The following is a 27,579-nucleotide window of genomic DNA, read 5'->3' on the forward strand; positions in this document are numbered from 1 at the left end:
AACTGAAATTCCAAAGACTTCCAGTAAGCTTCATGCTGCTGATGACTACAATTAATCTAAAATGACATTTGTTATAAAGTTAAAAATATAAAAAACTACCCAACGGAATGTTTGGCGTTCTGAGGAACTTTCACAATTGAGTGATGAAGTACCAGTCTAAGCTAATGCATCACCAGGGCACTCTGGAAGTTATCTTTATGAATTACCAGATACCTGTACAAGTCAGTTACTTTGTTCATGCTTCATGCCTTACTTCACTTGCAACTTCAGGAGACTTCATTCAAATTTGAAGGAATTTAGTGGACAGATGAATTGGTTTTCTGCTCTTTTACCAGACTGACGGGTATTAGCAGAGTTGCTAACAATGGAGTAGTTTGTTTCAACTCCCTGGAGATGCATTGAAAGCTTGAAATCAAATATGTGTGATCTTTACTTCATATTAATTCAGTACTTCATTGCAAAGGGATGCAAGACCAAGAATTTTAGAAGGTGCCTAAAGTCAGCTTAGAGTTTTGTTTTCAAAGTCCCAAGTGTCTTTAAATGTATATGTGAAGATGGTAGTCTTGAGAAATCAACTTTTTTATGGTTTATATAAGCAATATTGACATGGTTAGTTTTGTTGATGATAACAGTAGATGGCTTTATTTATAACAAGCATCATGCTAGTTGGCTTTGAGAGTTCAGCAGTCATTCTGCTTGTTCCTGTCACTGGAAATAATACAGTGCCAGTATAAGAATTCCTTCCTGTTAACAAAAGTGTATCTTCCACTACACGTGGGCTTGGATTGGCACTTCTCAGGTACCTCTTCTAACCAGCTCCATTTGCTACAGACAAATTCAGGCTGCCAGATAACTTTCTGATCACCTAGCAAATGGACTTCCCCTTTTCAAGTATCCAGTGAGCAGAAGATCCAGGGAAGTTTTTGTGATGGAGAAAGGATAGTAAAGCTCTTCCTGCAGGTGGCAGCAGCAACCTGTTGAGCCGGGCTGCCTTGGTGGTATGAAGGCACGGAAAAATGGCTGGTAAATGATAAATAGATGAAGAAACTTCACTGAAGGTAGCTTGATAGCTTTTAATAGATTATAATAATAATAACTGTTAAACGATTTTTCTCAGACCTTTGCACAACAAGATGTGGTGCAGGACACTTGTCAGAAGAGCTCTGGAGTGGTGTTTAGAAAGGAGCCTCCCTGAGTGACAGCAGGCTGCTGTTGTTTGCTCAGCTACTCATTGTAGGATCTTCTGAGAACGTAGATTGGTTTAGGCCCATCTGTGTTACTGTAATGGTACAGTGAGACGTATGTAAGGGGAAATGTGCATTTTAAAATACTTTTTGTGCAAGGTAAACAGGTAGTATGTGTCTTGGGTGATATATTTGGTCACATCAAAATTCATGACCCTTTATCAGAGTAATACAAGACCAGGTAAGGTGCTAGAACAAGTACCTAAATAAAGTGTATTTGGGGGTTCCCACAGGCTACAGTTTGATCATGGTTTTAATAGAATTTATACTGTAACAGTAATGCAGTGAAACTTGACCCCTGAAGAGGTGTGTTCAGACCAGATGAGAAGCCAGACTGCTGTCTCAAAACTTCAGTGTAGTGTTTCCTACATGATACGGGCTACTGTAGTACCACAGGATGATCAGTAGTTTGGGGTCGTCTGGGCAAGCTCTGACATCATTATCGTTCTTTTGTATTTATTAATTGCTGAAGAAGTGTGGGCTTCTGGCTGTTTTGTTTTTTTGGTTTTTTTTTAATAGATTTGGAAGTGCACAACCTTAACTCTTGGGAGGGGATAAGCAATAGAGCAAGAGGCAAAGGGCAGAAACTGATGTAGAGGAAGTTCCGCCTGAACATGAGGAAGAACTTTACTGTGAGGGTGACTGAGCACTGGAACTGATTGCCCAGAGTGTCTCCCTCCTGGTGCTATTCAGAAACCATCTGGGTGCCATCCTGTGCTGTGTGCTCTAGAATGTTCCTGCCTGAGCAGGGAGGCTGGACCAGATGACCCTGTGGTCTTTTCCAACATTACTGATTCTGTGCTAAGTTGTATTCAGGTGAGAGGGGAATTGTGTCTTAAACTTAATTAAGCCTCTGTCAGTGTTTGATGCTATAGTCATTCCTGCTTGAGGTTTGTTTTTGTTTTTATTTAATTAGTCCAGAGTCAGCAGGCTTTCATGTATTATTGTTACTGGTTTGCCATATTGTAATATCTGTTGGGAGGTAAATAAAGAATCAAAATACTAAACAAGGCTTTTTCCTCATGACCCATTCTAAGAAGTAACCCTGCCCAACCATGGCTGGATAGAGTACAGTGTGTACTTGGTGTTAAAAATTCTTCCAAATCAGTATTATAAGGCTTATTCTTCAATTACAGTATTTCTTAGCAAAAATTCTGAACTGTATCTTGAATTAAATCTGATGATAAATATTTAAAGTTAATAGGTGAAAAAAATGCATTTATTCTTTATTCTCTAAGTTATTAGTGTTAAAAATGTCTCATGGATGCTTTGAAGCAACTTCATAGAAAGAAGCTACAAAAGTTGGACATAGCTGTTTGATATATTTAAATTTAAATGTTTGGAATGATACATTTAATTTATTGACTTTTCTGATATGTGTTCAGAGACTTGCCTAAGTGTAAAATATGTATGTGTGAATCAGATATAAAACGAAATAATAGAATGTTCCCAGAATTAGTGGTTTTTTCCTTTTAAGAAAAAGTAAAACTGCATTTTCTTTCAATATTAACTGCAGTACTCTCAAAAATTGGGCTGTAACCAGCAGGAAGTTGAAGGTTGTGTGCCAGGGATGCTTCTTTTGAATGTGGTTGAAGCACACGTGTGCTCCCTGTGTGTGTAGAGTATGGCTCCATGCCATGCTAACATGATCTAAACCAGCTTCTGTCGGGAAGCTTTGGCTGTGTAGCTGTAAACCTGAGTATTTGTATGCCAATAGCTTGTGCCCAAGATAGAAATGCTTATATCAATAAAGCACAGCCAACAAGGGTTCATCCCTTTTCATGGCCTTGTTAGACATCTTTTTGAATGAACTAACAGAAGGAAAGTCTTGTCCTTTTGCTGCAGAAGCTTAAAATCTTACTGAGGAGCTAGGGTGTAGCCCTTACAGAAATAGGATAGCCAATTGTGAGCCAGTTGTGAGATGAGTTTGTATTGTTTTAGTTTTGTTACTCTCTCAGAGCAGAGATAATTTGCTTCAATACAAAGGGGCTGTAAACAGTTGTTGCAATCATAGTTAACTGTTTATTTTCCCCTCCTTTTCCATTGCCTAGGATTTGTTAAGAGGACAAATGCAGTTACGTTTTGGCCCTTTTTCTGAAGGATGGAGATCCAAGATCAAGTTTTGTGTGTGAGCAAGTGAAAGAAGCAGTAAATGATAAAATACACTTGTTCCACAGACAGGAAATGATCGTGGTGAGGGAATGGGGGCAGGCAGTTCAAAACTTCTGTTTTAAATGAGTTTCTAAGAGAATTTCTTGTAACCCTTGCATTGAATTTCTTCAAAAGTAGGTGGAAACCTCCTTTTTATTTATTTTAAACATGTTTGTGAGCTAGTAGTTAGTGTTCCCTTTTTTTCCTGTGGTAGTTGGATAATGCGCTTCATCAGGGAATGCCAAAACATTTAAAGACCAAGAGTGTAGTTTCATGAGCATTTCTTTCCATGTCAGCACTGGCATGGGCTGCCCTGACCTTAGCTTCTTGCTCCTGCCTTGCCCCTCAGTTGTGCTGGTGTAACTAGTTAATGTGCCAGGTGGCTTTGCAGCAAAGCAGATTGTGGAATTTACCATCAGAAAAATATTATTTTTAACCTGGATTGATTCCCTGACCGGCCTCACTGCTCAGCTGCACAAACAGTTGTGCCAGCACAGCTGAGGAATGAGGACTGCTTAAGCTGGTACTGTAGTGGAAAAAGTGTTGTGAAACTATAGCTTAATCTGTGTGTTCTAGGTACAGTTGTACTATGCTGGCAAAATATTCTTCACATAGATACAGCTTTTATTAGCACAGTTTGACTGTGGAATGGAGAAAATTATAATTGTGGGGTTTGCTCTGATATATTTATGTTGTCAAAATACGTCTATAAAACACGTCTTGACAGTTCTGTGTAAAATTTCTTATTGTTTATATAAACTGATTTGAACTACTATGCATCATTAGAAAATTGAAGAACTGGAAAATCAAGACATCCTCTGCTTTTTTATGCTGTCTGCTTGGAATATATGTAATGCTGAGATAGTTGCTTCCATCTTCAACAACACTGGTGTTCCTGCAGTTCATTCAGCCTTTATTTTTGAAGATGAGAGCAGCAGAAAGTCTTAGGAGAAATGAAATTCACAGCTTTTCAATAGATGTGATAAGAACCTTAAAGATCTGAAGAATGGATTTAAGACTTCAGGAGATAATATGCTAAGAATAGTAATTCCTTCTTAGGCAGTTGTGCGTCTGCAGAATCTTTGTAACTATGGGTTCCCTTGGGAAAGAAAGCATAAAAATGCTTTCATTCTTTGTCCTGAAACTGTGGCTGTACTGTTGCTTGTCAAATGTCCTGTACACAGACAATTCAATTCTTTAATTTCTGATTGGATTTTTTAATAATTTTAGATGTCAGCTTTAGTTCTCAGTCTCATGTTATACATGGGTGGGGGGAAGGAAAGTATTTGCCCTTACTTGGACTAGTTAGTTAGAATTTCATGATGGTTTACTTTTAAATTTTATATTTCTGTGTATTGGCATGCATAGTATACAGTGTAGAATAAAAGAGCTGATATTACATTTCTTTGTATACAGGTGTTGTTCGGCTAAGGTGGGCTTCCTTCAGTCATGTGTGCCTAACAGTAAATTTCTAGGATTAAAAAAAAAAAAATAAAAAATGCTGCAGTGTTTTATCGTTTTTACTCTCTAAGTTGGCAAATATCTAAGCTTTTGTGTGGCTGTAAAGAAGTTTCATTTATTTCATTTGGTAATGAGTCTTTATAATGCTTTCTACCCAGTTTCATTTACAAATATCCTTGTATGTAATCATGTATTTATCATGTAATGTTAAAGTTGAGTAAGTACACATCAATTGAGAAATCAAAGGTAATGTTACAGTATAAATTTGTGCATTGTCTATTCCTTTAAAGAGTTCACTATCCCTATGCAAAGAGCTTTTTTAATTATGCAAAGTTTAAGGTTTCTTTTAAGTGGAGCGGGGCGGGGAGGAAAAGCAGCTCCTAAACTTCTGCATTTTGTGGCTTGGAAAGGAAGCACAAATCTGTTCTTTGTAGACAGTTTTTTTTGCTGACTGTTTGTAGCTTTCCTATGCACTGAAGAGAAATTTTAATATAAGGGTAAGCTTATTTATCTGTGCATGAGTGAAATTGTTCCAGTCACTGATATTTGAGAAAATTATGCAGTAGTTGGGAAGCTGTAAAGACAACTCATGCAGAATTTCCTCTGATGTTGGAAAAAGGAGTATGGGCAACCGCATTTCACTAATTAATAGTGGTTTCCTCTGCTGAATCTATAAGAAATACATTGCTAACATCCAGTGTTGTTCGTAATGGAATTTTCTTTATGGAATTTTAAGTTACAGGAAGAGCTTTTTTTTTTTTGTATCTCTTATAAATTGAGATACAAGGAATAATTTTCTTAGAAGGCAAGTTACATATATTGTAGAGTTTTAAGTAATTAATTGTTAGATGAGTTTTTGCTATGAAACATTATAGTGGGTAGCATGTGTTTTATCCTACTATTACACATACTAATTTTACTATTAACCCATGCATAGGAGCATTTCATAATTCCTAATTCTAAATTCATATGACTGAAATGGAGTGTTCACAGAAGCTTTTATTGTTCTAGTATATGTTTTTTTGTTTTGTTCCTGAAAGATACAAGGCCTCTCAGGTTGGTGGTATTGGTGGCATTTAGGGTAGGGTTCTTTTGACTGAGCTATCAATCCTGTTAGGACTCACTGCTGCTAAAAAGGGATTGATTTTACTATAGCTGAAACAATGAAAGAAGTGAAAATATTTCAGAATATATTTTAACATTGTGAAGTTAAATGGCTCTAGATTTATTAATTTATTTATTATAACCTGTGTTGTATTATGACAAATTCAGTGCATTCTTTGGAAGACTGAAATCAGTCATGCATTCTAAGCATATCTAACTCTCATTGATAGAAAAGAATAGAGTACAGTATGGTCAAAATTCTTTCTGTGATCTCTTGAAAATTTGTCCCAGTGTGATTCAGTTGTTTACTGTCACACCCAAACTGCTGTATCTGTCCTCTGTGCCTCTCGGTGAAAGGGTTAAGATGTCTTGGTCGGTGCTATTAAAAACTACTGCATAATAATAGTGGGGGAAAGGCCTCCTCAGTGGTTCAGTCACTGAGGGAACTGCTTTTTTAAGATGTGCTAAAGAGTACCCTGACAGTGTCAAAATGAGGATACAATATTTCCAGAGACAGATCACTGACATTTTTTACAGCTGTAAGGTAGCTTTTAGGGTGAAGTAGAAGGCCACTCAGGCTTTTGTTTTGAGGACTTATTGTGTAATGACCAAAAGGAATTTTATGACAGTCTTTTAGACTAATCAGTAGACCTTCTGGAAGATCTGTAGGTTAAGAGGAAGCCAGAGCATTTCAAATATTTTTAATCTTCTTTTTCATTTTCCGCATAAGGAATTAACTATACCACCTCATTTAAAAAAGCTAACAATTTATTTGCAATATGGTTGTAACTTCTGTTGTATGGAAAGTGTAGCAGTTTCCATTTCTTGTTGGTGAGAAGCAGCTTTTCAGGGCAGTGAGGGGGAAATGAAGTTTAGAAGTCCGTCTGAAAACATTTGGTTTTGGTTTGGATCTTTATTTTTTTCCTTAGTTTTATAATGACTGGTGCCAGTAGCAACTCACAGTAGCCCTTTTTGATACCTATATGCTTTTCTATTTGCAAGGCTTGTTCTCGTAGCCAATAGATGGCCATCCTGCGTTTTCTCAGAAAGGCAGAGCAAGATCTGCTAGCTGTAATGACATGGGAAGATTTGGAACTTGACAATTTTTTCTGAACTTCAGTATATGATATTGAAAAAGCTTTTCCACTGTCTATACTGGCATCAAAACTTTCCTGCTGTGCAAATAACGTTAGCAGTGGCTTTGATTTTTGGCATTAAGAAGTCTGGCATTTTCAAATTTCAGTTTCAAATATTTAAATGTGTTCTCTGTGATGTTTAGAGAGGACATGTGTCTGGGCTAAAAAAAAATAAGTCTTACTCAAATGGAACCAAATTCCACTGAGGTATGTAAGCATCTAGTTAGTGGAGAGGGATCTAAAGGTCTGGAAAAAAAGTGTTGGGACTCACAGAAGCTACTGATAAAGGATTTGCATAGAGCCCAACAGTAACAGACAAATACTTAGCACAGATGTTTGAATTTAATTTGGACTCAGTGTCACAAATTGCACTGAGCTCTATAATTTTTCCTCTTGCTCTTCCTCCTAGCTTATTCAAATCCATAACTTTAATTTCTCTCTGTGTGATTTTCCCCATTTCAATTCTTATGTAGGCAGATGTCAAACCTGACTGGTTTTCTCTGTGTTCTGTGGAAGAGGGAGATGTGTGTATTATACATGTAAAAGTAAAGAAAAAGTGTTTCTATACCAATTATTGTATTTTCTTAGATACCTAGCTTTACTTGATTTACAATACAACTGCTGGTGCAAAATCACTGTAAAAGTATTAAGTTCACTAACCTTGTTTTTTAAAAAGCATATTTCTAGCAGCAGCTGTGAATGGGCTTCTCGATATGTACTTCTCAATAAGTCAACTTGTTGAAGGATAAGCAAAAGGGCTTTTTGAAGTGAACATAAGAAATAGCATAGGCAGCATGCTGTAGGATGGTTATTCTTTCTCTTCAGCACTTGTGAAGGTGCATCTGACAGCCTTGATCCTGCCATTGCAAGAAATGCTGACAACTGGGAGCAACTTCAGCTGAAGGAAATAAGATGGTTAGTCACATAAGTGGAGAGGCTAAGGAACCTCAGCATGCTTAATGTGGGGAAGAGAGTTCTAAAGATGAACTGATGTACAGAATTGCAGGCAAGATGGGGCAAGAATGTCTTTCTCAGGTAGCAAACAAAATGGCAAGTAATAGATCACAACAAGGGAAATCCCAATTGGATATAAAGAATAAGTTGCTCTTAGTGAGTGTGATTAATCAGTGGAGGAGATTTTCCAGAAACCTAGTGGAATCTCCATCCTTGGGATTTTTCAGATTTGACTGTCCAAGGCCTTGTGCACCTGGTTTAAACCCGAAGTAAAGTCCTGGTTTCAGTAGTGTTTGGAGCTGTTGACTTGTGTCAGTACCTTCCGACCTGAGTTTATCAGCAATTCTGTGAAGGTAGAGTTGGTTTTTATTACAAAGTATTCAAGAATCACAGGCCCAAGTTTAGAAAACATTCTAGATCAATAGTGTTTTGTCTGGGATGCTGTTGGAAGTGCTTTAAGACAGAGCAGCTTAGACTATATAGTTACCACTTTTTTGAGGCTCCATGAATTGAGATTGCTGCTTCCTAAAATCTGCTTTTACATGTCTTAGAAATGCTTTTGTTTTCTTTTTTTTAGGCAGTCGCTGCTCTTCTGCACCTGTTCTAGGTGTAGAATTGGTTTAATATGTAGTCCCGTAGGATTATAATAGGAGTGGGATATTAAAATGATCCAGTCATAGCACTGATCCAATGCTGGCTGTTGAAATAACAGCACGTGTCCCATAACTCACTGCTCCAATTCAGCTTTCTGTCTAGCCATACTTACAGTCTGTAATTCAGATTCTTAATTACAGTTCTTGGAAAGCAGGTGTAATTTATGTCAGCCTAGTTCATTATTTCTTTCAGTTTTACAGTAAAGTCTTTGATTTCAGAATAAGGCATTTTCAGGCTTTCTGCTTGATGGGATCTTCCAGTCTGCTGGATGTGATACAGTTTAATGTATCCAGGGTGGTTTGAGCTTATACAGCAGCTCATCACTGCTGAACACAAAGAAAAATCCAACAAAAAAGAAAGGTATTATCTTCTAATAGATGGATCTCTTGAATTTGTCACAGAGAAGAGGTGGACAAATATCATGGCCTGAGTAAGAAAGAGGGCAGAATTGGGTCTAAGAGCAGAGTGGCAAGAAAGGTAAGATACACTGAAGATTTTAGTCTGTTCAGCTTTCTCTTGTGGTTTCTCCCTAAATCTGTAAGCACTTTATTAGCAAGGGAGCATGCAGGGCTGACTGTTACTGCCACACAGCTAATTTGCAGCTTTTAGTCATCTCACAGGGCAAGATTCATGGAATAATCTTATCCTCACAGTGAGTGAGAATAGTGGTTGAGGACTTGTGGTCTTTAGGGAAGCTGAAGGAGCTGGTTCTGTGCTTTCCTGACTAAGGTGGTTTCTTCCCCAGCCTTGTGCCACAGGAGGCAGCTGGCAGATCTAATAATCTGAGTTCTGGGTCTTCAGTGTTTGCATCTGGAACTGTGAGTGGCCTTTACCCTGATTTGAAAAGGTTCATAGAGATTTCAGACAAATATATTGAAAGGTAGGGTTTTTTCCCTACTTTTTTTTTTCCAAAAGAAAGTAGGCCAGAGTGTTAATTCTGGAATTACTTTGAAGAGTTGAAACATAGAAAACTTTCAGTTGGATGAATTGCCAGCTTTCATTTGTATTCAAGCAGGAAATTTCTGTCTAAATATTTAGAAGTATCATTTGCTTAGGGCAGTTAATGGAGGACCTTAAATACTTTGTTTCCGTAAAACTTTTAACTGTTTTGTATTAGTATTTATTTGTTTTTTAATTAAGAAAGAACAAAGAAGAAAAGTGAGATGAATATTACCTGTGGAGTCCTTGATCTGAATGAGCAAAACTTTCTCTTTAGCAACTAATTTTTTTTCTTTTTTGCATGCGTATAGATTTTGCACTAAATGATGCTCTTAGTTTGGCAGTCTCAATTATAAGAAAGGTCCCCCTTTTGAGACATTCTAATCAGTATCATTACCATCCTGGACTAATTATTTGTGTTACCTGAATATTTTTGGGTGATTTTAATTGATGTGAGTGATATTTTATTCCTTAAATATGAATATACAAAATAAAGGGCTTTTTGCTTATAGATCATGGAATTGAGAGTGCTTTCTGAACAGAGTATCTGGAAAGTAAAGGGAATACTTTAAGTTACTCTTCAGCATTGTGGATTTCTTGTGGCTTTTTTGTGACACATGCATTTACTACTTTGTGAATACCAGAGAAGTGTAATTTGATCATCGAGCCACATTTGGTAAGTACCAGTTTTGTGGGGACAGCCTGTTCTATCCATAGGGGAAAAGGTCCCTGCCAAAAATCTAATAGCTTTCTCTGTGATTTGGTTGTCTGTTATTTTGCTCCAGAGGACTAAAGCACAGATGTGCGTTATTTGTGACACAACAGGATCTGTATTTGTGTTAGTTGCTGTAGTGCTTGGTTAATAAGGTTTCAGACTGCACTTTTAATGCAATATGGCTAAATAGTTGAAAACTTAGGATAGGTGGTTTTGCAAAACTGCCTCTAACATATCAGTGAAACATTAAAGTCTGATGCGATGTGCACAGCCTGCTGCTGCTTAGCAACTGTTCAAATACTTACTTATGTCTGGTGTATATGAAATTGAGGGGTTTTTTTCTTCTGTTGTTTGATGCTTTCTTTAACAGTCCAAAGCTACTTCTAGTTTTTCTGTAAATGGTGTATTTTAACACATGCCTCCTAGGAGGAAGTTGTGTGGTCTTATGGTTGTACATGACAGCTAGGGAGAAATAAACCAGCTTGTTTCTTCTACTTGTAGTGCAGTGCACACAGCTATGGATTGCTAATCCATTAAATGCTTTGTGCTATGGCTTTCATGAAAATGGGATTACAAATTCCACCACCAAACTTGCAACTACCTTTGTGTGTGGTGTCAAAGGTATGTTTGGATGTACAGGTAACTAACTGTTTGTAGTGTCCAGGAAAGAGCACTGAAGATGGAAGGCAATGAAGTTGTTTTGCTCTTAAATCATATGGTTTGTAACTTGTGATAGCTTACAGACTTGCTCAAAATATTATAGCTCAAGCTATCCTTGGTATCTTTGCTTTTCTCTAAGCAGATAATCTCCCTAAAGCCAGTTTACTGCTCAGGAATTTTTCACTTTTCTTTTGAGTGGTGTTTTGTATAAACCAGGCATTCTCAAAGTAGCCAGTGAATCACAGTAAAATACTGTATGAATGTGGCTTCAGAAAGCTGAATGGAGGTTTTTGTATACAAGTGCATTGTATACAAGTGCTGACAGAGCCCTTGCTGTAAATTTTTGCAAAATGTTAATATTCTTCCTAAAGTGCCTGCTTAGCATATGGGGAATCAGAGGCTTTGACCCTGTGACCTAGAAAAATTCTTGTTGTTTCAACAAGTTAGAATTCCTGCTATGTTTTAAAATGAGCTCAGCAAGGAGACTGTGTTGATAAGAGTGTTTGGAAGATGATACAATTCAGAAATATAGTGTTTTCCCTACTGCAAGACAAGAGAAAGATGATGAATTAGCTGGAGTGTGATAAGAAGAGAGAAATTGTCTCTTCGGTTGTGTTCCAGTGTGTTAAATTCAGAGTGTGCAGCTCTCTTCCTGGCAGTACGATGGTGCTCCTGCAGGATGTTAGGTGGGACTTGAGCAACATGTGTGTGAAAGCACATCAGGCTTAGCTGTGATGTTTCTAATATTTTTACTCTTAACTTCCCAGTGCATGAGGATTTTTTTTCTGCAAAAGTAATGTGATTTCATGTGTATTTAAAACCTTTTCTCAGTTAAGTCACCATTAATATAGGCTGCTCTGTAGTAGATATGTCAACTATTGAAAAGTACACACTGGTTTTAGATAAAAATGAAAAATAATTAATGGAAAATAAGATATATTTAAAGAAAGTACTACTACTACTAGAGTTTGGCTGTCATTGTATGACTGAACTGGCATTGCAGTTACATGTTATTCAGAGTATCACAGCTATTAGTTTGCCTTTGGTATAGTTATGCTTTTTTGAGGCCTTTTATTCAGTTACTGTGTTGGTCTGGCTTTTCATTTGCAGAATATGATGAACAGTACATAACATGGCTACAAGGGCAAAGATCCAGCAGCAATATTCATAAGAATGTTATTGTTCATAGTGGCCTTATTGTAGCAGGAAATGAGACTTTAAAATACTTTTCTAAAAATTATTGTTGTTAGTCTAGTATACCTACTGTTAGAAGCTCAGTTTTAAAAATTGGTAATGAGAATTCCTCAAGCTAGAGGCCTCTCTTGCTGTGTGAAATGTTATTGAACTCATTGGCTGAGTTAGAAACTTAGTGAAATATGCTTTCCTCCATGGCCTGAGGAGGTTTCTGCTCAGTACCACAGCTGCATTCAAAAGCATTGCCAGTAGTGATGCCCTTGCTGCAGTAGTAACAACATTTAGAGCAATAGAATAAATGAAGGGTGGAGAAATCTCTTGGCTGGTTGGCTCTGTTCTGGGAATTACTAAGAAAACAAGGTTAATTTAAATCTTAGTGCAGAGATGGTAGTTTCCTCCAAATCATTTTTCCAGACCTGCATATTTTTCTCCAGCTCCTGCTTATGGCAAGAGTTAGCCTTATATCTTTTATGTTCCCTTAGATCCTTATAGTTAATCTTATACTTTTATCCTCAGTAAGAGGATGGACTGAACTATCAACCTTTAGACAACTTATGGCCAATTGTATTGGTCACTCAGGTGGGGCTATACTGGCATCTTTTGAATTTGTTCCATCTGCTTGTCTAAATGACAATTCAGTTACCTACTTACCTCATTTAGTCACATTCAAGAGACATAAAGGGAACAGGGCAAAAAATAATAAAAAGACCATACTTGTGCAATGTAAATATCTTCCAAATAGGAACGTGTATGTTTTGATTTCAATTTTGAACAACTGGAGAGAGTGTCAAAGATGCAGCTAGACCTGAATTTGAAGTGTGTGCTTTGTTTATTTTTATAGTCATGCAAACATTTGAGGACCAGGTTTTCTTGGAGTATGACTTGCAGATTCTTTGCTTTCTGACAGTGGACGCTGCTACGCTGCTCTTGCTGGGCTGTGCTCCAGTGACCAGGTTGTGGCAAAATGAGTCACTGTATAGATGGGGCTTGCACAACTAAAAATATAGAAAATTAAATTAAAAAGTAAAGAATAGAGAATGGTTCCATGAAATCAGGCAAATGCTTAGAAAATCTTTCTTGTAAGGTCAGGAAACAGCCTGTACATTGTGTGTGCCTAAGAAGGAAAGAGAGATGCAAATGTCTTAGGAGTTTTTCCCATAAATTAATCTTTTCAGGCAAAGCAATAAGGAAGATTAAATAATATAATTTAGAAATTATCTGGGACAAGCTTTTTTGTTTCTCACTTTTTATACATTAGGTGTGCTATCAACAGCATTTTAGGCCAATATTATACACAAGCCATTTTTTTTCTCTAGGGAAAAATGTAATGCAAATACTAGAAAATAGGACACATCCTATAATGTGAATAAGACAACAACTGGCATGCCTTGTTACTGCTGGGATTTCTGTATGTTTTTCTTAATGTAATTGTGTGCATTTAATTTGCTATACAGCCTGACTTCAGCAACATCGTATAATTGTATGAAAAAAAATTCTAAAGGTATTACTTAACTGCATCAAAATCCAATTAATTGTCCTTGGTTTGGACACCACGGATACAGAATGTTTTAGGTCTGAAGGGGCTTGAAAGATCAGGAGCACCTTTCAGAGGTTCATGTTGCTCAAAGCTCCACCTAACCTGTTCACTGCCAATGAGTGGTAAACCCACAAATTCCCTGGGCAACCTGTTCAGTGTCTCACCACCCTTGACACAAATAATTTCTTCCTTCTATCCAATCTAAATATATGCTCTTCTAGTTTAAAATTATTACCTCATCTTCAGGAGATTTTGACTTTGGCTATGGGTAATTATTGAGATACTTTGATTCTGGAATGTTTTCCCTAAAATGCTGTCATATCCCTTGATCTCTGACTTCTGGCTTACACTTGTAGGATAATGGAACTTCTCAGCATTTTTAGAGGTACTTGCTTTAGTGTCAGTATGAAACACTCAAGTAAGTCCTTCAAATACCAATCTAGTCATCAGCAAAACCACTGGAAGATTGGGTTACATAATGCAAGCTCTGAGATTTGTAATGCTGTTGTTGGCTTCTGTATTGAACTGCTCAAGTTCGGCTATTTGCCTGGATACAGAGGCTTTCTAGAGCTTCCTGCTGTGAACTCAATAACCCAAAATACATATCAGAAATTGAACTACCTGGCAAGCTGCTAAAACATGGCATAACATGTTTATGTTTTCATATGAATTTTAATGAAATATGGTAATATTGTCATTGGGAACATATTAAAAGGGCACAAAGTTCACTCTCAGGCTTTGCACTGTTGTGGAAACGTGACAAACAACAGGATAATTTTACATGCAACAACTGTAGGTCACTATAAAGGTCACTGTAAATTAGAACAAAATCATTATATATCATGCATGTAATTGCATTTCTTTAGCCTTTTGGATTCCCTCATCATTGAATTGGCAATATAATAATGAAATTGAAGGGGTTTTTTTATTAATAAATCTGAGAGTTACTGCAGTTTCAGACCAGCTAGGTTTGCAGTGTTTCTCTGATACAGTTTTCTGAGTCATGGGAACGGGTGTAGTTTTAACTGCACTCTTACTTAGTTCTGAATTGAAGCAATGACACTTCTTGCTGTTCTCTTTACAGTGGAAGCTAAGGTATGTGGGATTTCAGTATGAAACCCACCAGTGCTTTTGTACTTCAGTATTTCAATGCAGATTTGAGTCTCTTTGTGCTTGGTTAAATGCAATTTCAAGTTGCTTTGATCTAAATTTATTTCTCTAAGTCATATTTCTCTTTTCAAAAAATAAATTGTTAATGTATGATTTGAATAGAGCTTTACATTGGGAAAATCAGAAAGGTTCCTGATCATGTGATCTTCAAAGAATAAAAAATATCGTGTCCTTCCTATGTGCCCACTTCTATACACTGATGTCCCATGATGCCTCTTCAGTAGTAATTGTATATCTCTCACTGTGTGCTGTCTTGTTTTAGTTTTAAATTGGGAAATCACTATCAAAAACTACTGCTAAGTATGTAGGTTGCTAGGAGTCATGATTCTAGTTTCATGAGATGTCTATTTCATTTATGTGAAGATTTTTAAATATGAGCTTAGCAAGTGTAAGCTGAATCTTCCCTGGGTTCAGTGAAGCTATCATGGGACTGATGCTTCTAGAGTTCAGATTGACAGCTCTGAAGCAGCCAGTCATGCTGGACTGGTTTTCAGTGGTGGAGCCAGAAGTCTGCAAGCTCTGCAGATCCAGGTCAGCTGGAATGTGGTTTCATACTGTTGAAAGGGTGTTTGGAGCCAAGGGGTTTTGAGATGGGCTTCTGTGTCCTTGGGCTGCGGGGTAGTCCCCTTTGGCCTGGAGTGAGCTATTGTAGAGGTTCCTGAAGCTACTCAACTTGTCGTTCATATACATTTAATTGCTGCTGTTGGCAGTAGGTTACTGGCGAGTTCCCTGAACAGCTACAGATTTTTGGGGGCAGTTTGTTCAAGGAAGACTTTGATTTGGTTTGGACTAGTATAGGTACTACATTTATAACTCATTTTTTCTGAGAAGAGCAATCTTGGATTTGTGAGGAGTTACGTAAAATTTTTGGTGCAATGTTCAGGAGCAGATGGAAAAGCCAGCCGAGCTATTGGGCATCATCAGAAAGATACTGAGGACGTGAGAAATGGTGCCATTCCTCTGTGAAGCCCTGGTAAGCCCTCCCCTTGAGAACCAAGGGCTACAGTCCTGGTATTTCAGGGAGCATATGTTGGTGTTAGAGAAGGTAGTGAGAGGATGTTATTTTATTTTTAATCGTGACAACAGCTCTTGCTTTCCAAGGAGGCATTTAGACTACAGGCTTACCAGTTTGGAGGGGTGAAGATTGTAGGAGGATTTATGAGTGAAGCTTGAAAATTAATGCAGTTGGTGAATGCAGAACTGTTACGAAATCCTTCAGCTTGGAACTGTGTACCACTCAGGACCTGTAGGACAAGAGGTTTGAAAAAAGTCTAAGGAAGATCTTTTGGTTGATTTCAAATTGTTATTTCAAAATGCATGGAGTAGTAAACTTCTGGAATTCTTTGCCACAATGTATTGGAGAAGCATATAATTTCAGTAGGTTAAGAAATGGAATTTGATGAATACATCATCAACAGGTCTGTAGAGAGAATAGGCAGGGCACTGCTCTCAAGTTTCCTCAATCAGAGAGTTGTATGTGTACTTACGGAGAGAATGAGAGGAATGTGCTCAAAAAAGGCTTAGGCTTACATGTTCTTCCTGAATATTGCTTTTTGTTGCCACTCTTGCAAACAACACCGAGCTAAAATGACCCTCTTTTGACTCAGTAGGATATTTATGTTCTTCCATTAGTGCACTTTGTGATTAGAGAATCTGTGAGAGATTATAGCATCTAGTTAGATTTCAACTGCTTGTTCAAAATCACTGCTTCATTTTAGGAAGCCCTTTTATCTTTTTGTCAGTCATAAATAAAAATCAGATTTTAAAGGAGATATAGTCAAGTGAATTAAAGAAAAATGTTTAATCATGTTTCTTTGTAGACTATCACTGTTTTCAGTTACTTTTTCAAGATTTTTTTTAATGAGGGCTGCGTCTTAAAGGTTTTTTTCCCACCTCTTTCTCTGATTGGCGTTTTTATTGTTTTAAGTTTTTTTCTCTTCCTTCTACTCTTAAAACACTTGCACTGGAAATAGTGCATACACTTCAAAATAGCTACACCTGCTTTTGACTTCAGAAAGTTCATAGAAGATTATCTTTGTGAAGGCTTTACACTGCAGCAACATAGAAATTAAGTATGCAGAAGGAAAATAAAATACTTGACAGCTTTCTCGTATTGTTAATCTGTAGAAGAAACCTGATACAGTCGCAGGTGGGGATGTGAAGAGCAATACTTGCTACTTGACCTTCCTGTGAATTAATAATGGCTTTTTCATTCATTGGGAAGCTGACAAAGGGAAGCAAATGTACACATTTGCGTAATAAAAAAGGGAATAAATCTCCTTAAAGATAGAGAGTTTTGATTGTCTAGGTAAAACTGACATGAAGAATATTAGGACTGGAATCCTAATGCAGGCAGAATTTAGAGTTACTGTAGAGCTCATTAATATGATTTTTAAAAATACCCTGGCTGGATTATGCAATGCAATTTTAGCTTTGTGTATTTCATTTCCATATGACATCCTACAATTGCCATGAAATGGGTTTTACAAGACACATACAAAACATATGATTGATTCTAAAGTGAAGAAGAGGGTTCATAAGGATAGATTTATAACATTCTTGGACTTTAATTCTGAGTTTCATCAACTACTGTATTTAAGATACACATGTCATTCAGAATTTGTAATGTAATTCTGATTTTGTTATCTTCACATAGATTTCCAGTATAACTTAATGGGTAGTGATATAGAGCTTTTAGGGGTCTTGTGGGAACTCTGTGGACAGGAGAGCACATGAGAAGTGTTGCTCTTAAGTGGCTGGGTGTGCCTTGGTGATCAAGTGTAGGAAGAATTGAAAATGCCTTCTCAGCTATCTTAGAGGTGTTTTGCTTTCCTTTCCTTTAGTTCATCTCCAATAAAAATGAATTAAACCCTTTTTATAAATTTCAAAGCTTTCAGATCTGATTTTCTGTTGTTAACATACTGTGCAAAAAATACGGGTCAAATTTCAAGCTGCCAACTCCTAACGGTGGCTTAAGGCAAGCTCAATTGTTGTAATAGGTTTTTCTCTAATAAAATCATATTCCTGAGGAAATTTTTACAGTGATCTGAGAAATGTCATTTTTAACATGCTTATGTATGAGATTTGCCAGCATATTGCTGAGCTCTGAAAAGGTCGGCTATGCTTTGATAGAATTGACAGAATGACCTGCAATAAAGGAAGGTGGCTTTGTTTTTAATGAATTCTCTTAAGGAAGAGGGGAAAAAAAATCCAAACCAGACCTAGGAAAAATGCATTCGTTGAATCCCTTAATGTGCGCATTATCTTTACTGAACTAACAAGAATTATAAATTCAGTCAAACAAAACCAAACCCTTTTTTTTTTTTTTAAATTTGCTCAACTTGAAAAACGTACAACCCCAACTAATTTCCCTTGAAAAAGAAATTGTGTAACTGCTCATAGTTTCCAAGGAATACCGGACAGATTAAACCTCTTTAAATGTTTCATGTGTGCACTTTTGCTGTGGGACCCATTAAAGTACATTGTTATTCCGGCCAGGAGTTTAAAAGACATTATGAAATGTGTTAAATAAAATTTATTTCTGGAAATTACTCTTTGTAATGAATTTGGAGGAAGAAAAAATACCGAGTTGTGCTTCCAGGTAGGAATTGTTTCCAGGTACGGTCACTTGAAATAAATTTTCCATAAGAACAGATTACTTCTTTGAACTGTTCCAGAGTTTGCCATTTTTCTGACTTTGCTCATCATTAATTATTTGATAGAAATCTTTTGGTTTGATCTAATTCAGTAATGTTCTTGGGGAAAACTCTTAGTGATGCTTATTTGCAATTCTGATTTTTTTTGGTTTTAAGGTCATGCAATGAAATCAGGTTTATCTCCTTCCTGTTCTTGTTTGGATTCAGAACAGTGTAGAGTACAAATCTGGCAAACAGTTACAAGGAAGTATCACTGTATCGTAAGTTGAGGATGAGATGGAAAACTAATTGTGATGGGCTAAATTTATTCATTCTGTATTTATTTAAGAGATTGATGGCAATGAGTGAAGTATAACATCTGCATTTGATAATGCTATTCTTTAAGCAGAGATACTGGTGAAGAACTGTTGAAATGGTTCAAATTGGCCATGGAAAAGCTGAATACTATATTAGAACAATTAAATTATACTAGGAATTTTTAATAAACCTGTTTCCATCATGCAGTTCTCACTTTTTTTTTTTTTTAAATATGCATTTAAAGTGTTAGTGATGTTAGTGTAAGCTTTTAGATTTTTGTCCTGTCACTACTTAATCTCTTTTGCAGAAGAGTGGAATGGAATGGGGGTGGAATGTACTTGTTTCTATATTTTTGCCCTTATGAAATTACTCTAAATTTTAATTTTAAGAAAACAAGTTTGTGTTCAGGCTGCCTGATATTTTGCTCCATGTAGGCTTTCAGAAAAAGTCTATTAGGGCTAAATGGGGAGAAAATAATTTAATTGTTCCTTGCTGTTTAATTTCTAATTTTTTGTGTTGTAGTTTCTCAGAAACCAGACAATTTTGGTTTTGATTTTTTTGGGGTTTTTTCCTGCCTGTAAGGTGTCATTGACAGAGTTAAAAGTGTGCTGTCCTGGATGTAGCTTGGAACCAATTTCTTTAAGGAAAGTTGGCCTTACATGCAGTGGTAACTCTTTAATTCCCCTCCCCCCGCCTTCATTTGTGAGGCATACATACAGTGAAAGTTTCTAGTCTCATGTTTAACAAGAATGTTCAGTTATAAGTGAGGAAGAAAAGGAAGAATAGGTGTGGAAATTGGAATGTAAGAGGTTGAAGAGGGAGGTTGAAATAGAACAATATGGCATTTATTGTGTGATGATCTTTTTTTTTCCTAAGCAATAGCGATACAGAAACATACTTATTTTAAGGGTAGTGTTAACACAGAAGTACAAACTGGCAATAAGCTTGCAATGCTTTTTACAGTCAAAGAAACAGAGGTCCTGCTCAGAAGGGGTCTTCTGTGGATAGAGATTCGTATATTTATAATGTGATTGCCAGTCTTATAGACTGGAGAGGAAATTATATTTTTTAAAGAAAGCTGAAAGAAATGCTAGCAATATTAGTATCAGCTATACTTTGTCATTCAAGCAATTCAGTGTAAAGAATCCCTTAATGGAAAGTGAACTAAGGTTAGTCTTTAGTTGAATTATTGCAATGAAACATCAGAATTGAGGTCTGGCTTAAAAAAGGGCCCATAGAAGTTTCATAATATTTGTTGGCTTGGTGCCTGGATAGGTGTTTGGATAAGATAACAGAAAAAATGTAGCTAAATATATGGGGGAAGGTAGAAGGTATGGCTCATGAAAGCATGGACTGAGGACGGGTGAAGATCATTTTACTTTTTGGAATTACCCAATGCACGAATACATAGTCTGTGTGTCTTAGTCCTGATGAAGGAGCCTGAGATAAGTATAGAGAGATTGGGTGGTTTATTTTTGGGTGTTTGTTGGGTTTTGGGTTTTTTTCAGTCACCTTTTTAATTGCTTGTGTGTTTCTGCTGTTGGTTTAGCAACCTCTACCAGGCTTGCTTTTCAACTTGCTGCATCTGATTTGCTGTCATTACAGGTGTCTTTTATGTACATTGTCTGTACCCTGCACCATTAATGCCACAAGAAAATGTTCTCTTGTTTCTGCATTCACTCTCTTTAGAAATATTCACAGCCTGATTTCTAAAATAAGCTTTTAGATAGATTACTTTTACAGCATTTTAGCCAGCTGAGTAAAACACAGATCAGATGTGATCAGATTAAAACCTCAGAAAAACATGAGCAATTTACTTACTAGATGTAGCTGAACTAACAAAGGAGATATAAAGGCTGCATTGATTTGAGTTTTGAGGAGGTGAAGGACATGCTGGTTAGCGTGGCAGTGTTCTGCATATTTCCAAAAGCTGTTCTCTTGAATGCACAAAGGTTGTTTCCCAAATGGTAGCTGACCATAAATGGGACTTCAGTCATAATGAGTGCATCATAGCTTCAACTGGAATTATTAAATACAGCGGTTATGTTAAAATCTGTACAATTATCTTTCATATTTATTGTGGCATGGACTGCATGTGAAATTGCAGTCGGAAAAAATTAGTAATGAACAAGAAGTGCAGATAACATTCTAGTCTGTTTAGATTTTGTCAGGTTTAATTGTTTCATAAAATCCATTTTGGCAGAATCTACTCTGAGGAACACTTGCTTTATAAGTATTTTGTAGAAAGTCAATGTGTTATACTAAGTTAAAGTTTGTATTGAAGAATTTCCGTGAAAGTCCGTGGTATGTTAAACATGTGCCCTGTCAGAAGAAAGGAGACTTGAAAAATTATGTATTTAGCTAGCTCTGGTTCAGTACTATGACAGCCTAGTATTTGGCATCTAAATTATGTTTCACATTAAGTTGTCTTTGAATATTTTCATAAACAAGACAGGCAGTGTATTTTGTCTCATACTCATGGTTCTGAGTAGTCTTTGGGAGATGACACATTGTTTACTTTGGTTTCAATAGTTTTCACAGAATAAAGCTTCAACAGGAGCTCCATCATGATACAATTGCCAGGCCTTTTAAGTTGTCTGGGGATCATGCCAATACTCTTTGAAAAAGAACACAGCTAATTAATTCTTCCGGTTACTTAGTATTTCTGGCATAAATGAGCACTGGGATCTGTCTCTCTTCAACATTATAAAGGCACATTAAAGGGGTTGTTTTGAGGGGGTTTTTTTATTGCTAGAAGCAGTATGTAAAACTATTAGTAAATGGGCATTACTACAAGAATAACTTTATATTGTACTGCATGCCAGCATTTAGAAGTGTTCCTTTGTAATTAAACTCTGATATTAATGATTTTAGAAAGAGTTAATTCTCTGAGTCACCAGTGCTGAATTTTCCTTCTTCCAATAATTAATTTCTTGAATAGATTTTTCTGATTGCGTCTGTAGTGCTGTATTGCCTTGATTTTTATGCCAGAGTCTCTGAATGAAGCAAAAATGTTGCTGCCAGCAGTTTCCTTTGCCTCCTGTTCATACCCTTTTCTTCTATAGTCTTAATTACTGGCAGTCTTGGCTATTCACTCTTGCCTTCATGCCTTTTATTTTCCACTTGCATATGTAACTTTCTAACAATATTCTGAGAATATTTCTCAGCAGTATTCTGGATGATCCTGAGTTTCATGGCTGACAGCAGTGTGATGTGTCTGTTCCTTAAGCTTCCATCTGTCACAATAACTTTCAGTTCCTTTAAGTTTGCCTCTGGAGATGCATCCTGAGTCCGTTTTGTAGTTTCTTGCAACATCAAGAACTGGGAAAAAACCTTTTCATCTGTCTTTACTAGAGAGGCCTCAAAAGATCTCATGACCTGTCACTTCAGCCTTCCTTAAGGTTAATTTGAGTTTATTAATAGTCTTGAGCTCTTTAGTGGGTTTTTCTTCTTGAAGTGATGATTAGAATGAGACCTTCATATTCATATGATACATTTTTCATATGTTAAATTGTCAGTGAAGCCGTATCAGTTGCCCATTGTAATTGAAACTAAGGGGGAAAAACTTCTTTCTTTTTCTGTTGGAGTATGTTTCTCAGAGTTAAAATAGTGGGAACAGAGCCTCTTTGGTTTACTTCCTCCCATATTACAGTAAAAATAATATTTTGCTATGTTGAGACATTTGATGCACACCTGCAAAAATTTATCAGCAAATTTAGTAAAGTGATACTGCTCACAGGCATCTGGTTGGTGCTAAGCCACCAAAACTTAGAAGTACAGTAGAAAAAATAAAAATAAGCAATCTCCTAAGTTCTGCATGCTCCCAAAAAATAATTGAATTTTGCATGCATTGAATGATGACACGTAAATCATTTTATGCCTCCTGAAGATGCAGACAAGTTTTTCTGTAGCACTTTTGAATTTTAAGGTAATTGTTACAATACTTTGCTGCTTTGGAATAATAAATGGGAATTGTGGTCATTGTGTGTTTTGTCAAGACTTCAGACATTGAAGAATGAGTTAGAACACAAAATACTTCATTGAAATGAAGCACAGGGTTGACAATGTGGAGCATTTGTTTTAAATACTGGGTTTTTTTATTTATTCGTTGTGTTTTTTTAAAAAAGACTACATGGATTAATCTCTTTCAATTGAGTTTTTGCTGTGGCAGTTGTAAAGGTGCTTTTTTGCGGATACAATTTGAATGAAGAATAAATACAAAATTTTTGTACTGTCCAGGGAACTTGGGATGGAGATCATAGAATTTGCTATTCTAGGTTAGAGAAATTGGAAAAAAAATTAGGCCATCTTAGGAGGATTGAGGGGAGTTAAAAATTTAGCAGGAAGTTTAATGAACTGCTCAGTAGAAGAGGGGTGGAAAAATGGCATTTGATACTGAACTAGGTAAAACCAGTTTTCTTGTTACTAGAAACTTCTGGTTTTGTGGATTTGCTGTGATCTTGTTGGGTTTGAAGTCTAATTAGAGAAGTATTGCAGTACAGTTTTTGATAAACACTGTAATTGTTTAGTTGCTTCATTTGAAGAGTGTTTTTCCTTATTTCTTTAAAGAAGGTGCAAGATCAGTAGTCTTGTCACTGCTTAAATTGGTCTAGCACTGTAAACCGTTGAAGTAACATGTATGTACTTCTAGTGAGATATAGACTAAGTAACTTTTTAAATTGCTCTACTGCTGCCATAGAGAAAGTAAATAAAATTCATGGAGATGCTTGAATAAGATTTACTAATTTAAGAGGTAAATGTTCATTGGAGTTTACCATGCCGGGGTTTTATTAACCATATGGTCATATTTATTTATAATATTAGTTTATCTGAAGAATATACCATTCCGTTGCTTAACACAGGTGCATTCTTTGAAGATTTATTGGTAGAAATTCTTCTTGTTAAAAACCTGTAGATATGATATTGTCTGGACAGATCATTTGTATGAATGTGTTGATTGGGTGATTGTGAAATAGTCATATTCATAGCTCTTCATAATTTCCTTCAAAGCAGGAACAGAATTAGTTGAAGAAGCCTAAGTTGTTGCAGTGTTATTTCCTTCTAGTAATAATTTCAGAATATTCTGAAGTATGTTGGGTGAAAACCAAGTAGACAATTGTTAGTAAATTCTGAAACTTAGAGACATTGAACTTCTATGCACAATATCCTGACAGTAAACAAAAGCAATGATGGCAAAGGTAAAAATACAGGTACATTCAAAAGTTGAGCGAACACTATTTTCCAGTATTTGATGTGGACTACTTTGCGTTCAGTTGTGTTTAAAATAAGTAAAAATACTGTTCTTAAACCAAATAATTTTAATATTTTCATAATTCAAGTCTTTTTTTATTCTTAATGTATTTTATAATATCAGTATAAAACTAAAGATAGAAGGAAACTGACTGCCAAATGTGTCTATAAATGGGCAATCTTCTAGGTTATGAGTGTGTGAAGGACAATTACTTAAGACAGAAGTATCACATGGGAAAACATCAAGATAAAGTACAGACTTTGGCTGCATGATTGAAAAGGGATTTTGTATGTGTGTTTCAGTTTGTGGGGTGTTCTTTTGTTGTATCGAAAGTGCCTGCTTTTTGTGTCTCAAGGCTTTCCTTTCTCTTTCAGAAAATGCTGGGACAGGAGAGATGAGTACTCCCTTTACTAAGGCCTAAAACTGCCTGTTGAAAAACAATCCTGACCAGGCAATATACGAATGGCCCAAGGAAGCCAGCAAATTGATATTCAGGTTTTACATGACCTGCGACAGAAGTTTCCTGAGGTACCTGAAGGTGTTGTATCCAGATGCATGTTACAGGTCAGTGCTCTGTTCATGGCTGTACGAGTAAGCAGCATAGCTAATTTAAGCTTTCTGTATGGGTGTCCCCTTTGAAAGCAGATGTTTTTCTTTTGGTGTTTCTCTATAAATGAGGCAAAGAGACTCGGCCAATTTCTTAATATTGCACAGCAAGCAAAGTGTTAAATTGACCTCTCTTTTTCCATCCCTAATCAGGTGTGGTCCAAAGTAAATCAGCCTGTAAATCAGTAATCAGTGTGTGCATGGAGACTACTGACTCGCCAATCAGTATGTTCATGCCTTTTGGCCATCTCAAGAGCCAAAACTAACTGTGGCAAAAGGAGAGATGCAAATCCAACTTGAGTCCAGCAGGGACAATTTAAGGCAATGCTACAATGAGCAGCATTTTAAAATTTTATTTTAATTTTTGTTTGAGTGTGGAAGCAGGTCCAGAAGCAACTTTGCCACCTGGTCTCCATCAGTCTTAAAGCTGGGCCCTTGCCTGCATGCAGATTGGTGCCAATGCTTTCCGTTCCCATCTCCCTTGGCCTGCAGAGCTACCACTGCTGGCCTTAGGTACCCTCTCCGGCAGGAAGCCTGGAGTGTGATGTGGGCACAGCCAGGTGCTCCAAGTCGGGCTCTCTCAGGCAGGATGATGTGCTGGTAGCCTTGCCTCCACCAGTGTTAGACCAGAGGCAGGGGCACTGGTGTGCATCTGCCCAGGACTTTAGCTGCCAGATGGGCTTCATTTTTTTGCTGTACCTTTGGAGTCTGTGTAATTAATTAATGGATTTCTGTTGGGCTTGATAGTAAAAAATAATTTTTGACAATGCTAGTCAGTGCTAGACCAGTTAGTGCTAAAGCTGCATATTCTCAACTTCTACATGCAGCTGTCTGTTTTTAATACTGCCACTATCAGAACACATACCATATTTTGTATCAGCTTCTTGTTCTGTAACATCATGTTAGCTACTTCAGAAGATAAATTAATGTCCCTCCAAAGCCAAAGGGGGACACCTAAATGCCTAGAGTTAACAAATGTTGGTAGATTTGACTTATTTAACTGTGTTGCTTAAGCATGTTTGCTTTGCATTTTCCATCAATTCAAAGCATCCATAATGGTTGATTTTCTTTTTCATTCTAAGATATTCAACATTTGATTTATTCTGGTTAATAAGAGAATTATCTAAATAGTCATACTCATTATCAGTATACTCTGATAGGAAAAATTATGTTTCAGCTTCCCAGAAGCTAACTGTCTCTGGAGTATGGCTAGGACAACTGTGATGGCTGTGATTCAACATTCCTAATTTTTTGTCTTACTATTTACATGTATTTTTATGTATGAAATACATATTCTTCTATACTTACATGTGTATATGTACTCACACACACATACATCCAAATAAAGTGTTCGTACTGCTGGGGAGAGTGTCTGTGACAATTTAACATTCATATTGCCAAGACTTCTTCATGACTCTCCAGTCTTTCTAGAGTAAGAAGTTGTGAAAAGTGTGTTTCATCAACATGATTGGTTTTGATTTGCAAGATGGCAAAATTCTGCTTGGGGCTCACGAGGTTTCAAGCTTTCTCCAGTCCTTTCTCATTATTTAGCTGAAAAGGAAACTGAACCAGAGTATAAATTGCCTGTACTTGTTGTCAGGATTGTACACTGCTATTTTTATTAGTGCTCTGTAGGACTTTAAGCTACAAGTACAGTTTTGTTCTTCAAACATGAGAGCTGCTTGTTTGGCAAGGTCTGTGGTCTTGATGGAGCGAATTCATTAGTAATCATCTTTTGAATGTAATTCCTGATAAATTTAAAAACTAATGCTTGTCTTCAATAGAGTCAGCGGTTTTCGTAACATTGAATGCAGTGGATTTCTTTAAATAAAAAGAGCCTTATAATTGTGAAGAAAAGATACTGTACGTCCCATATTATGACAGATTTATGAGGAAGGGTTTAAATTTTGAGGAAGTGTTCTAAGTCAGCTTTCATAAGAGGATCTTTCAAAAACAGTCTAGAGTAATTAATGTTCTGTGTGTGCAGTATTGTTAAACTAATTTGTCACACTGGAAAGCTACCTTTTTTGTGAACTAAGACTCACCAAGATAATCCTGTCATGTTGGTGGTTTTTTGAAATTTCATGAGCTCTGGTTTCTCTGATGCACCTTCTAGCTTTGCTACTCTCTGGCTTGGGGTCTTGTTTGTTTGTTTGTGTTTTGGTTTGTTTGGGGTTGTTGTTGTTATAAAAGCTGCCTAACATGACCTCTTCAAACCAACAAATTTTGTGCTTAGACTCATGGGAAAGATTGAAAAGCAGCATTTGAGAGTACTTGTGCGCATGTTTTCAATTCAACTCTGAATCCTGAGTTCTGCCACCTTGTAGCTGAACACAGTGGAAGGAATTTCCAATAAAGTGTAAGTGTAGTTCAGGTCTAAGACAAGTACTTGAGGACATTTGGCATACAAAGTGCCTTGCCCCCCACAGTACCTTATGTGCAGCCGTCATATGTCAGGATGAAGTTATATTTAAGCTAGGAGTTATAAGATACCCCAGGTGAGAATCTGAAAGAATATAAGCAATTATGCAGTTTATAATAGTATTGATGAGGCTTTTATTACAAGGAAAATTTCTTTGAATCACTGGGAATTGTGCAGAAAAAATGTACAGATACTTCAGTCATCCTCCATGAATTCTTTGTAAACAAACACAGCTGTTTCTAAAGGGCAGTTTATAGCATTATATGATTATAATGAAAAAATTAAGGATAAAGAGAATATACAAATACCTCAAGGTAAATAGCCTGCTGTTGAAATACCTAAACAATATATAGCATGCTAACAGCAGAGGACCACCAGAGAGCTAATAGGAGGAAACCTAAACCAGTTTAATCTAGGGAGTAAGAAGT

At 36.7% G+C, this 27,579-nt stretch overlaps 1 protein-coding gene across 1 annotated transcript in view; it reads left to right on the forward strand.

Moving 5' to 3' along the window:
* Positions 1–27,579, forward strand: part of TAB2 (TGF-beta activated kinase 1 (MAP3K7) binding protein 2) — a 60,371-nt gene that overhangs the window by 15,904 nt on the left and 16,888 nt on the right. Inside the window, exon 2 of the mRNA XM_084203276.1 lies at positions 24,498–24,687. Within this exon, the coding sequence (XP_084059402.1) occupies positions 24,586–24,687 (102 nt within the window). The 5' untranslated portion in view covers positions 24,498–24,585. The remainder of the gene's footprint in view (positions 1–24,497; positions 24,688–27,579) is intronic.

This window comes from Fringilla coelebs (genome assembly GCF_963513975.1).
Source record: "Fringilla coelebs genome assembly, chromosome: 3".
Taxonomy (NCBI): domain Eukaryota; kingdom Metazoa; phylum Chordata; class Aves; order Passeriformes; family Fringillidae; genus Fringilla; species Fringilla coelebs.